At 38.5% G+C, this 13,629-nt stretch overlaps 1 protein-coding gene across 1 annotated transcript in view; it reads left to right on the top strand.

Moving 5' to 3' along the window:
* Positions 1 to 13,629, top strand: part of GOLGB1 (golgin B1) — a 57,587-nt gene that overhangs the window by 3,973 nt on the left and 39,985 nt on the right. Inside the window, exons 2-12 of the mRNA XM_019551341.1 lie at positions 539 to 596; positions 2,290 to 2,433; positions 3,662 to 3,808; positions 5,846 to 5,968; positions 6,385 to 6,552; positions 7,066 to 7,251; positions 8,367 to 8,489; positions 8,657 to 8,770; positions 11,661 to 12,015; positions 12,666 to 12,775; positions 13,088 to 13,205. Coding sequence (XP_019406886.1) covers positions 552 to 596; positions 2,290 to 2,433; positions 3,662 to 3,808; positions 5,846 to 5,968; positions 6,385 to 6,552; positions 7,066 to 7,251; positions 8,367 to 8,489; positions 8,657 to 8,770; positions 11,661 to 12,015; positions 12,666 to 12,775; positions 13,088 to 13,205 — 1,633 coding nt within the window. The 5' untranslated portion in view covers positions 539 to 551. The remainder of the gene's footprint in view (positions 1 to 538; positions 597 to 2,289; positions 2,434 to 3,661; positions 3,809 to 5,845; positions 5,969 to 6,384; positions 6,553 to 7,065; positions 7,252 to 8,366; positions 8,490 to 8,656; positions 8,771 to 11,660; positions 12,016 to 12,665; positions 12,776 to 13,087; positions 13,206 to 13,629) is intronic.

Below are 13,629 nucleotides of genomic sequence, written 5' to 3'. Positions count from 1 at the left end.
TTGCTGGGATCCTATGACCCCAGCTGACTTCCGCCCCTTGGGCAGGGGGCTGGACTTAATGATCTTCCGAGGTTCCTTCCAGCCCTAATGTCTATGAAATCTATGAAATAACCCAGCTTACTTTGTAAGGATGGAATTAAATGTGGAGCTCCTGCTTGCAGTGTGTGGCTAAGGTAATTCCTCTTAAGGTAACTTCCTTGTCTATTTACAGGTGTAATGTTGACTTTTCTTGCTTCAAAATGTGTAGAAGTGGTCTAATGTGTAAAATATTGAAATAGCAATTTCTTAATAATCATGAAATGACTCTCAAAGTTCCTATCAAGTTTCAGCAACTGCAGCGAGCTCCTGTTTTTCTTGGATTATTAAATTAGTTTGATCCTAAACCAAAAAAGTGTAGAAAGAACCGTAACAGGAAAGGTACGATTGTATTCGTGCAGCTAACATAGCAATTTTTAATTTATGTATCTATATGTATGATTTTCTAAGCCGTACTAATATTTGTAGTGATATAATTTTCTTTCATCATTTTCTTTCATAGCCATTTTTAAACCATGTGGAAGTGGGGCTCTCAAGAGAACTTGTCCTCCAAACCAGTAGTAAGTATTTTGCTTTTATTAAGTTGCTTTTAATTTTTTTTAATTCTGTGGGTTTTGGAAGCAATATTCAGTAACCCTAAGTAACTGCTTTCCACAAGGAACCTTTAAAAACTTTTTAAATTGGTTTTGCCAGGAGATAGTTTGAAGCCCCTGAAGATTGCAGTGGTTTGTTTTTCCAAGCAGTACTTCATTGTCAGTATGTAACCATGGCTATACTTATTCACCTTTAACCTGTTTATCTGGACTTAAGAAAATGACCAGTAGAAACCATGAAAACATTAAACTGATCACTATTAGCAGGCTATTCCTTGGTTCTCTGCTGTTACTGTATTTTTTCACAGACAACACCACCCCCCATCCCCAAATGTTCCTTGTTTCTGAAAGGCAGAATGAAGAAAAAACATCTTTCCTTGTGTATATCTATATATAAGTAAGTAGCAATAAATAAACTGAGTAGCAGCTTCTGCAGCAGGAGTCTCCGCTGGGACAAAAGAGAAAGTGTCCACAAACAGCATTTAGTGAGTCCCATATGCAGTCTTGCAGTTACTTTTGCTCTCCCTATCCCCACCCCCCAACTCCCAAACTCAGAGGTAGAAACTGTTATTACTGTATTTTGTCACTTAATTCACATCCTGTTTTAGCAGCTGAACTGTGGGGAAAAGAGTGTGATGTATGTGAGGAAACAAGGTAGTTACATTAATATGATCATGGGCAAATCCAGGGAGGGTGTGGTGGTGTGGCTGCAACTGCCCTTTGCCCTAGGTTTAATATCTTAACTGAAAGATATCCCACCCATAAAATGAAGTGGGATTTAGTGACATTATTTTTTCTTTTAAGTCTAGGGGAGAAAAACGGTTAGCTTTAATTTTTGAAAAAAGAAAGTTTCTAACAGTAACACAAATGGGATTATATGGTAACTATTACTGTACTTCTGTAACCAGCTCTTTTTGTCTGTGAGGCACAAAGCATGTTTCTTGCCCTCCACACAGCCCCTTTTTCAATTTTTTAGCCGGCTTTAATGGCCTTGGATAATGTAACTCAAGAATCGTTCTGCACTCCTGTGCAGTCCCTCCTCCACTCCCATTTATTTTGCTGGATGTATGCAAACAACACATTTGTTCAGATTTTTTCCTCCTAAGTTTCTGTGGCAAGAAATCACATGTTTGTTGCAGGGGCTTGTGGCTTTGTTAATTGGAAATTGTTTATGAAAGTGCATACAATAATCCAGGTGCTTTTCAGGGAGGCAGAAGGAATAGTCATTGTTTAAAACAGTTCAGAGTCTAGAATCAGTTAGGCATACAAGGATTAGGGGAAGAAAAACAGGAATTTCTAAAGACAGACAATCATATAGTGTTATGGAGGCAGGGAGAAACAAGTAAGCATGTCTTTGTCATTTTATTTGTGATTGCATCATGTCCGGACTGGATTTTAGTACAGTTTTTAATCTTGTTTACTCTGAAAGGATCAGATGCTGTTTCAAGGGTTATGGAGTCCCTTTAATACTCTTCCAGTTCAGTTGTGTTTTATTAAGTGTACTTGACAAGCTACACTAAAAGTGTCTGAAAAGCTTGTTCAAGTTTTAATATTACATTCTAGTTAAATTTAATACGATGTGCTGAAAAACTAACAACTGTATTTTTACAGAGCTAGTAGTAAGTGTACAGTTTTGTTCATAACTGCATATTGTCTGCAGGCTTCTGGCTCACGAAATGCAGCAAATATGTCAGTGGCTGATTTAACCGAACAACTGGCACGTACTGAACAGCTGGTAACGCAACTCAAGGAACTTATCAGAGAGAAGGATGCTGAGCTTCTCAAGAAGGATCATCAGTTAAAGGTACTGCATATGTACATCAAGGTGCTTATTGAAGTACAAAAGAAAATTAATTTTAGTTGTGTTTAATCTTGTCTAGATATAGGCCTAAGATTTAGGTGAGTCAGTCTTCAGGACTAAGGAAGCATTGATCACAGCCAAGAGATGTGTGAGGATACATTACAGCTTCCTATAAGCTTAGGTTCTGTTTCCAGAATTAAAACCAGCTCTGGTTGTTACAGAAGCAACAAATGTTCTCAAGAATGAACACATGCTCTTAATAAATATAGGAAGCAACTTTCCATTGCACGTTCACTGTTGCACAGAATTAGATAGAGAGCTAGGCTCCTTTTAGGTTAAATATAGAATCTAATATCCACAATTAGCTGTTTGGTTAGACTATAGGCTTGACTTAAAATTACTTTTTTAACATTTCCCCTCAAATCTCCTTTAATTATAATTTCTGTATTTTTATACCCTTGATTTGTGGTCAGAGTTAATAGACTGAATTTATATTAAATATCTTATAGTCTATTAAAGGGTAATCTTTTTTTTTTTTTTTAAATTTTCAGGCTGATGCTTGAAGTATATTTTCGAGGGCTTAGTTTTCAGACTTACATTTTACTGGGATATTGTTAGATTTGTTTAGGCTAAAGTTTCAAAGTAGAAAGTAGTGTAAAACCTAACATACATTGTATTTAAACCCTCCCCCTCTCCCCCCAAATCTAAAATGAAGTAGCTGGCTCAAGTGTTGAGGATCCTAATGGAAGTAATGAGAAATGAAAATGATTTCGTGATGGTTGTCCTTGCATCTGTTTAGCATTTAGTTCATCAGTGTGGATAGGAAACATCTTATCTTAGTTCCACTATCCTAGCTGAATAAAAAGCCTGCATGATGATTGTTGAGCATCTATTCTTGGAAATGAGGCTATTTGAAACTGTGTGAGACCAGGCATCCAAAACCAGAGGAATCCAAAATTACTGTTTCATTTGGAAAATTTCGCTCTTGCAGTGATATTACTAACCAAGGAAAAGAAAAAAAAATCTTTAATACAGAAATGTAAGTGATGTTGGTCCTTTAAATTGCAATAGTAGCCAGGAGCCTGTCCCTAGTAATACTGAAAAGAATATTAGGCATCTTTATTTGCAGTCTTCTCAGGAAGTTTTGGATTTGTGATTGTGTTTTTATTAAGTTGTCTGAGTAGATAAATCATTGTGTAAGGATTTTATAGCTATAAATTAATAATTGTAGGAAGAAAAAGAAGCTTCTGAAGCAAAGCTTTCTAAAGAAAAGTTGCACAATAGAGCCAAGGTGACATCCCTGACCTCCCAACTAGAAGAACTTAAGAAGCAGTTATCAGGATCTGGGCAACAAGAGTTGAAAGCAGAGCAAAAAAAAGTGAGTTTACCCTTTACATTGTAGACTTTTGTGTTCTTATCCTGCAGTCAGCTTTGTGTGGTTGGATCCAGTTGATGTCCAAACTCATCCTGCTGAGTCCAGTTATAGTCAAATTAAGTATACAGTTCTTTTATGCATTCATCTAACTCAGGGGCATCAAATTCATCTGACCCCTGGGCCAGATGAGGGGCGTGATGTTGGGCTGTAGGCCACATCAAGCCCAAAACTGGCCTGGTCTTGTGTGGAACCACATGTAGCACTTGCCCCAGGCTGGCCCTGCTTGCAGCATGTGTTGGCTTTGGCCTACATGCTACAGTTGGTACGTAGGAACAGTTTGGGGCTTGTGCTGCACTTGGTGCATGGGGCCCCTGTGCTGGACTGGCCCTGTGTGCTAGATTTAACACATGGGGTTTGTCTGTGGGCCCAGTCTGGACCAGCTTCAGATCCAGCACACAAGGCTGGCTAAGGGTGAGTACTGCATGCAGTGTGCACCCTGGTCTGGCCCCATGCATGCATCATGTGCAACGTATACCAGACCAGCTCTGTGCATTGTGCGTGGTACATGGTTAGGATTGGCATGTGCTCCATGTGGTACACAGGGTTGGTTACGGACCAGCTGTATCTTTGCCACCCCCGATCTAACCTATGCTTTTAATCACGTTTTGCAAAAGTTAAGAAATTCCTAACCTAAGAAAGGTTTCTGTGAAATTCTGTCTGAAGTGTAGTATAATCAGTTTGTTTAATTATATCCGGATAATTTTCCCCTTCCATATTTGCAACCCGTACTCCTACACATGAGAACTAAAAAGGAAAACCACTTAAAAATAATTGAAAGCAAATATGAAACTAACTTGTCAAATTGTTGTAGTCCAACATGCCACAGGAAAATACACAAATGGCATTGGTACCCATCTGGAAATTAGATTTTAAGAAAATAAAGTCATAAGTATTTTACTATTACACAAGTTTTAAATGGTCTTCATTTTTTAAAATTCATCAATTTAAGCTGATTATATTTCATTAAAATGATGTTGTATTTTGATCCTGTTAGTTTGTAAACTAGTGCTTTAATCTTTGTAGCTTTCACAGTTTATTTGTTTTTAAAAAATATGGTAAAACTTGGACAGAAAATCCTTTACCTCTGGGAAGTCTCTTCATATTCTCCAAATTGAACAGTGGGTGGTAGTTTAAGAATGCTAATAAACTTGGCGTCTTTGCTGGTCCTTGAAAGTGAAATCTGCGTGTAAATGTTAGATTTGCATTTTTTGTGATTATAACTTGCTTTACAAAAAGTATTTACATAATATACTACTGATAGAATTGCACTTGGTAATATTAAACTTCACAGCAGTTAAACATACTTTTTAGAAATAATCCTTCTTCTCTCCTTCCTTACTTTTTTTCTGTTTGCATGGTTTATGCTTGCCAGTAGAAATGTGTGGTGTTTCTCTGTGGTCTGAAGGCTGAAGATCCAGTCAGCATATGAGGTATCCTTGATATACAGTAAAGCTGTGTTAACTGGCACTTTATTAGCCGGAAAACTCTATTAACTGGCATCTGAGTGATGTGGCAAAATCGAAACTGGAAGTACCACTTTCGGGGGACTTCCCATTTTGCTGCCGCAAGCTGAGTTTTTCTTCACCACTTTTTTGGCTCATGGCCCAGGGCAAAAAAGCCTGCGTGGGAGAAAAAGCAGCCTGTGCCCTGGCACACTGATGCTGGGGAGTGCACCAGACGGTGCACATTTGATTAACTGGAATATTTGATTAACTGGTATCCCCCATTACTGGGGGGTGTGGGATAACAGAGCTTTTACTGTATTTGAATTTTGAAGCCTTAACATAGCCTTGACATAGACGTCTTCACTTCTTTGTCTAATATTTTGTCAAGCTCTTCAAAACTCTGAGGTCTTGAGACCACTTGGAAACATACAACACTTGACTAGAGTGTCTGCCACCAGTAGTGCTTGAGCTAGTGAAGTTGCAGAAGGCATTTATTATTTGCTTATAGGAGCCAAAACTTTCTGTTTACATTTAGGCATCTAAAGATAGTGACCATGAAAATGCTGCTGCAAATCGTGGGAAAATACTAGTACTTAAAAGGAGGATTGAAGACCTAGAAGCCCAAGTTGCACAAAAAAATGAAGAGCTACGAAATAAAGTAAGATTTTTGTTTTTAAACTGACCTTGGGTTTGTTCTGTCCATTTCTTTAAAGACTAAACAGATGTGTTGTAAAACTCTGCTCAGATAAGTCAGACTGCATGTCAGGTCCTGCCCCAATAAGATAAATGGGTATTTTGCCATGTTTTTGTGGAGAAATTTGAACTTGCTATGGTGTAGGAATATATGGGGTTGTAAACATTGTGCATTAGTCCACTCTCCCTATTTTGGTTCAAAATGCTGTTTCACTTCAGTCATTTCTATAGTTAAACTGTGCAGTCAAAATTTAACCTACTTAGAAATCTGATTTTGACTGTCTCATTACCCTAGAAAGGGCAGTAGGGGAGTAGTGAAGCCATCCCTTTTCTCTGTAGCACACTGTAAAAGTTGGAAGTAAAAGCATCTTTTCTCTTTAGACTTCTGAATTGGAGGTGCAGTATCAGCGAGGGGCAGAAATGGATGCCATGCTTGTAGAAAAGGAAAAGAAACTACATGAAAAAGATGCCTACATTGTTGATTTGCATTTAGCATGTGGAGGAGGCGATGTTACAAGAGTAACACTTGCCTGTAATGAAGAATTGAAGGTACACCTCTAATATATGTACACATTATTGGTGGCTTAAATATCATAGTTACCTGCTTCCAAGACTATTTTGAATGTAAGATGACCTCCTAATAATTAGTTTCTGTACATGGAAAATATATAAATTTGTATAATTTCCCACATGGTGTTTAATTACTGGAGGGTTGTTTCAAATATGTCGGTCCCTCCCCTGCTGCAGTGGTGAAAGTAGTGGCAGGGGGGCATGGCAGGCACTGGTGTGGGAAGCAGGTGGGGAGGTCAAGTAACCTGACCATGTTGGTATGTATTTGTTTGTTATTTTCTCCAGGCTGTTTGCAAGAACATTTTGAAATAGGAATATTAGGAATAATTTCAGTTGTGCTAGCAGATCTCTTGGGCAGATTAAAATACCTGAAATGTAGATTTTGGTTTGTATTTGCTTTAATTGTAGAGAAGCTAGCAATATCATATTGTTTCTTTTGTTGTTTAGTCCTAGGTATATTTCACTAACAGTTTTGGGTCTTTTATTCCAAAGAATCAGCTTTCTGCAAAAGAGTCTTCACTGCAGAACATGCAGATTCTAGTTGAGAACCTTACAAAGAAGGTTGGAGACAGTGAAGAAAGATGTAGTTTACTCCAGGAACAGATTAAAAGTCTTCAAAATCTTCAGAGCAAAGAGAAGGGCCATTTCCAAGAACGAGAAGCTATGTATATAGAAAATGTAAGTAAACATTCAGTAAAAATTGCCGCTTTGGTGCCAAGAGTTGATGTAGTAGTGGTTGTCAGATGCCTGTATCTCAAAAAAGGAGAGAGATGCAGTTCTTTGCTTTTGAATGGTAATTCTGAGAGTGATGAAAAAGTTCTTAGTGCTTTTTGGATTAGTTCTTGAAATGGAGATAACATAATTGCATAATTATTTTATCTCCATTTCTTCATAATTTATTTATCTCCATTTTTATCTCCATAATTATTTTATCCCTCTTCCCCCAGCAGTAACAGTTGTACCCAGTCCTGGATTATTCAGAGCACTGACTCCAACTTAGGTCAGTGCTCTGATTTTATGGAGATGAATGTGCCGAGCCTTTATAAAATACCTTCTGTCTTGATATTCCCCAAATATTTTGCGACTATATTTACTCCTTTATACACAACATAACGGTTCCTTTTTACTGTAGATTTAGCTGCAGCATGAAGCTCTATTAATAATTTTAGGATAATAAATATTGCTAAAATAGAGATATGTAGTTGGAATATGTGTGGTATTTTGAATAGGCTGGATGTAATTACTCAAATGGAATTCTGGCTGGATCTTTGACTAACATGACCTGTCTTATTAAAAAGCAGTACAGGCTTTTCAATTCTTAAGGTGGTCAGGCCCTCAAGGTTATATTTAAGCTTAATAACACTTGTTGGGTGACCAACAAAAATAAGTTTGGAAATGGAAAACAAGCAGTAAGGGTAATGTAGCTGGGTTACAAGGTAGTAATTTGGAAAGAGGTAATGGAACCAGAAAAGAGGTATATAAGAGTCAGTAATGTATACTGTAGAATGAAATGAAATTTAGGACATGAAACAGAATCAGACTAGGAAGGAGAACACAGGTGTACAATGTGAGACACTTTCCTTCTTACCATTAGAGATTCATACTGCGCTGTAACATTCCCTGTATTTAAGGCCTAGTTCTTCCCTCGGTTAATTTGGATTTATTCTGGTGAAACTCCACTTCCAGAGGAGCATCGCTGGTACTGTTGTACAAGTAAATTTATGTTATTGCATCCTTCAGTGAATCCTGCAAATAGTAGTTTGCTTCAAACTAATTTAAGACTTTGTTTTCAGATACGTATGTTTCAGAATATTATCCAAGAAAAGGAAAAGGAATTCGTTATAGAAGCACAGAAACATGAACAGGAGCTCTTTAAACTAGCTGCTAGATCTGATGCAAGTGCTGATCTAGAACAGGTACAGTACCACTGGGAACCCCTTCACTTGGTTTGATTTGGGTAGCTGTGGCAGATTGAAATATCTTGCAGGTTACTGGTAATGCCATGCACTTGAGGCAGTGGTGCCTAGCTCAGCTGCTTTTTACGTTTGTCATGTAAAATTAACTTCTCTATTTCCCTGACCAGTTATTAAAGGCCTTGAAGCAGAAGCTACATGAAAAAGAGGAAGTCATGCTGGGAAGAACACAGGTGATAGTTATGCTGCAGAAGGAACTGGATGAAAAGGACCAGCAGCTGAAAGTAAGAAATAGTGTATGGGGCAGTTAACACTTGTCTATTAGAGACTAAAAAGCCATTATTTTAAGGTCTTCTGTTTAAACAGGTGTATGCATACATAATGAGTGTTCTAGTTACATTTAATATTAGTTAAAGATAAGTTCATAGTCATACAAGTCAGTATTAACCTAAAGCAGAAAATAAGCCAAAAGAAAATTAAATTAGTGCTTCCCAAATCTCTCAGAATATCATCCCAGTCAGAATCATCAGCCTACATCATATCTCTCTGCTTCAGAGTCAGCTATATGAAGTAGACTTCGCAGTTTGTACTGAAAGTGAACTATTTTGGGGTATTTCAGATCAGAGGATGAAATGAATGCTAAAACCTGAGGGCTACTTGTTTACAGTGTCTCTGTAGCACAGTGTTTCTCAACCTTTTCAGACTCAAGGCATCCCTTGGAAAACACCAGCCTTAGTTTTCACTCATGTTTTGAGAAAAACTAATAGAGCAGCTTTTCTGTTTCAGAAAAGTAACAGCAGGCCAGAATGTTTTTAGCACTGGATTCCTATTTGAAATCTCTGGGTTCATCTTCTGAATCATTTTTGCATACCTAACAGTGCTAACTTTGTGTGGTACCCTGATCTACCCTTGAGAGGTACCTCAGAGTGCTACCACATCATGGTTGAGAATCATTGCTCTAACAGTCTCTTCAAGTGGAAGCAACTCCAGTTTGATTTTTTTTTCTAATACTTGCTGGGGTAAGAGGTTCATTGCGTTTATTCAGCACATAGCACAGTGGAACCCAGATCCTCATTGTAGTCTCTGAGTAATAAACAATAGCAGATGGGAACAGAGTGATCTGTCACTTAGCACGGTCTCGGGTCATTTCCACACTTTAAATCTGCCTAGGACCCATTATGAGGCAGTTAGTGCTGACAAAGCTGTAGTGCTGACAGTGGTCTCCAAACTTTTTTGATCACACACCCTTATCACTAAAACATTTTTGAGCACGCACCCCCAATATATGTATATTTATATTTGCGCACCCCATCAGTAAAAAATTTTTGAGCGCACCCCCCCAATATATGTATATTTATATAAATATAAATAGAAGTTCTAATATTTTCTTCCCATACCCCAGTGGATTGTCTTGCGCACCCCTGGGGTGCATGCACCCTACTTCGGAGACAACTGCTCTAGACCACCATGTAACTTCATTTCTGTAAACTCCACTCACTGTTCAGGACTACACACACAAAAAGCTTTAGAAGATATTGTTTTAACAATTTATAGATTAAATAATGTAAATGGTTTTTAATAGACTGTCTTGATTACTGTTGATGTCACTGTTTCACAAACTTTATTTTTCTCTTACTGGTTGGGGGTTTACTAGAGTTTTTGTCCTCTATGTTGTTATGGGAACATCATCTTTCAAGGACTTTCTAGAGCAGTGGTTTTTAACCTTTTTTCATTTGTTGGACCCCTCTGGAAATTTTGAATGGATGTGTGGACCCTTTTGGATTCTAAAAAGCAAACATATCTAAAACATTCATTAATTTGATTTAAAAAAATATTTTGTTCTGGTTTACATGTGTTTGTCTAGTGTACATAGAGGTGATTGTATATAATAGTTTAAAATGAAGTCTTATTCTTGTATACTGTGCAGGGGTGGGTATAGGTTTATGTGGGGTGTGGCTACGCCTGTGGGGGCAGATAGGTGTGAGGGTGAAGGAACAATGGGTGTGTGTGTGTGGATATGTGGGGTGTGGGTGGGTATGGGGTTTGTGGGGGGCTGTGTGTGAGGGAGAGTGGCTGGGGTTTCTGAGGGAGTGTGGGTATGAGGGTCTGAGTGTATTTCATAGATTTCATAGACATTAGGGCTGGAAGGGACCTTGAGAGATCGTTGAGTTCAGCCTCCTGGACCAGGAGCAGGAAGTCAGCTAGGGTCAAAGGATCCCAGCAAGATGAACATCCAATCATTCCTTGAATGAGTCCAGAGTAGGTGCCTGTACCACTTCTAGAGGGAGTCTATTTCAGGCCCTGGGGACTCAGACAATAAAGAAGTTTTTCCTTATGTCCAGCCTAAAGTGGTCATGGAGGAGTTTATGACCGTTGGTCCTTGTTATCCCTTGGGGTGCCGGTGAACAGATGTTCCCCCAGATCCCAATGCACACCCCTTACGTGCTTATAGGCAGCCACCGGGTCACCCCTGAGCCTGCGCTTTTCTAGGCTGAAGAGTTGTATGGCTCTCAGCTTCTCATCATAAGGCCTATTTTCTTGTCCTCTGATCATGCGCGTTGCTCTCCTCTGGACTCTCTCAAGCGTCTCAATATCCTTCTTGAATTGTGGAACCCAGCATTGAATGTAGTGTGAGGGGGTGTGTGGGTGCATGTGTATGGTGGAGTGTGCATGTGGCACGCACACGCACGCATGCACGCACACCTACTTCCCAGGTTATCAGTGTGGTCCCATGGTCTGGCTGCCGGGAGCCACATGGTGCTGGAGCAGTATGGGGGCAGGAAGGCAGGGAAATGGCCGGGGGTAGGTGGGGCTGGGCTGCAGGTCCTACTGTCGGCTCCCCCTGTGTCATACTGCTCTTGTCATCTTTGACAGACAGCCAGGAGCAGATAAATATTTTCTAAATTTTTTAGGGGCTCTGTGGACCGGATAGAATGGCCTGGCGGGCTGGATTTTCTCCAGCCCTGCATTAGAGCATTGCAGGCTACCCAGTGGAGTTTCAGCTGTCACTTTAGACCCTTATGACACTAATTCACCAACCCTGACAGTGATTTATCATTAAATTATGCTAAACATGTAAGAATATCTAGGAAATTTTTGTAAGAAAACTAAGCAAGTTTCATATGCAGACATATATACGTGTGTGTAAATTGAAATTTTGTTATTTTTATGCAGGAAATTAATGAAAACCTGAAACTCCTTCAGTCAGAGAAAAATAATCTCCAGTCTAAGCTAGATGCTGAGAAACATGTAATGAAAGCCCAGTTGAAAGACATGATGGAGAAACATGAACTTGAAATGAAGAAGAGCCTAGAGAAACATGAACTTGAATTGAGGGCGATGCAAGAGAAACATAATGCTGAAGCACTTGAAATCCAAGACAGGCTTGAAACTAAGCTGCAAGAGAAAGATGAATCACTGATGGAGCTTCAGAAACGAGTGACAGAATTAAGTAATAATGGACGGAGTAACTCAGAACAAGTTATAGATATAGAGGCTGTAATCAAAGAAAGGATGGAGCAACTAGAAGGTATCCTATTAAAACATAGCTGTTGTATTTGAAGAACTCTGTTGTCATTCTATTGCATATTGTGAGCTAAATGCATACCTGGTGTAATACAAGTACATGTCTTTTAGCTTCAGGGATGGAGTCAAATTATTTTAAAGATGCTCAAATACTATGGTGTAGTGGGTCAAAGCAACAACTAGATTAGGGGTTTTTAACCTTTTTTAATAAGTGTACTCCTGGTGGCCCCTTTTTAGTAAGCATACCCCGGGGGCAGGGTGGGGAGTGTCCAGGCACCGAGCCGAGGTGTGCGAAGCGGCGGCAGCACAGCATCTGTGCAGCCCGGCCTCATCCCGCCCTCGCCCTGCTCCTGTGAGGCAGTGGCATGGGGTGGCAGCACTCCATCTCTGTCTGCCCCCGTATACTGCATGAGACCTTTCAAAGTACCCTCAGGGGTATGCATACCCCTGGTTGACAATCTCTAAATTAGATGTATTTAAGTTTTGGATTTGGCCTAGCACTTTTAAAGCTGCTTCTTTTCCTTTTAGTTACAGACATACCATAGAAATTTTAATAAGGGCTTTTGAATAAAGAGAAAAAGGCAGGTGCTGAAATACTTTGCATAGTTACATTGATCTTAGGATTCTAAATGATGATTTTGGTTTGTTTGCTAGGTCAGGTGAAGTTGAAAACAGAAGAGGCAAGCAAATCTGAAGCTAAATTCCTTAAAACAAAGGCGTGGTCCAAATCAAAAATCAAACAGCTGGAGGATGAACTGAAAAGTGTACATGTGACATTTTAAAATTTAATATTATTGTTTTATTTTTTTAAATTTAATATTATATATCTAATTTTTAAAAGTGTAAAAGGTCCACTGAAAGTTGCTTTAGAAAATCTTTTATGTCATAAGGTGAAAGTGAATTTTGCCAAATTAAAATATATACATGAGTGTTTTTAGTAAGTATTTAATGTTGTATCTTTTTATTTTAGAAACACTGTTACCCTAAATCTTATAAAATATCAAATTACAGTGTAGATTAGGATTTGGCTTTTCAGTTCTGTTGAAGCATAGTAACAAAACTATTTCTTTTCATAGTTATCATCAAAGAATAATGACATATCTGCTTTAAACAACCATATCTCAGACTTAGAAATTGAAAAGGAAGAACTACAGTCAAAACTGCAAGCACTTTCTGAACTCAGAACTCAAAATGGTAAATAATTAATGGAACGATTTTGCTGTTTTTGAATGTATTTTATGCACTTAAATCAATCTGTTCAGAATCCAGCATGGTAAAAAATGAAAGAATTTTCTAGACTTCATTTTAATAGGGTATCACAAGATGACAACCTTTTATGTTTGAAGTTGAAGTATACTATTTAGTAGCATTAAAGTGTATTTTATTCTGCAAAATGACATAACAAGGAGGGACTGGACTTGATGATCCTATGGATCCCTTCTGGTTCTGTGATTCTATTATTATTCTATGTAATAATTACATTTTCTTTATACAATGAAACGGCAGCATGTGTTACAGCAAGACTTAGTCTAGACTGTTATTGTAGAAACTTCTCCCCCAATTTGCCCAAATTTTGCCTTTATGTAATACCTCAGTCCTTGATGAACCTAAATTTTTA

Source organism: Crocodylus porosus, unplaced genomic scaffold (genome assembly GCF_001723895.1).
Source record: "Crocodylus porosus isolate Cpor-Errol unplaced genomic scaffold, CroPor_comp1, whole genome shotgun sequence".
Classification (NCBI taxonomy): Eukaryota; Metazoa; Chordata; order Crocodylia; family Crocodylidae; genus Crocodylus; species Crocodylus porosus.
Note: the sequence above shows the minus strand (reverse complement) of the source record. Positions and strands in the feature narration are given on the sequence as shown.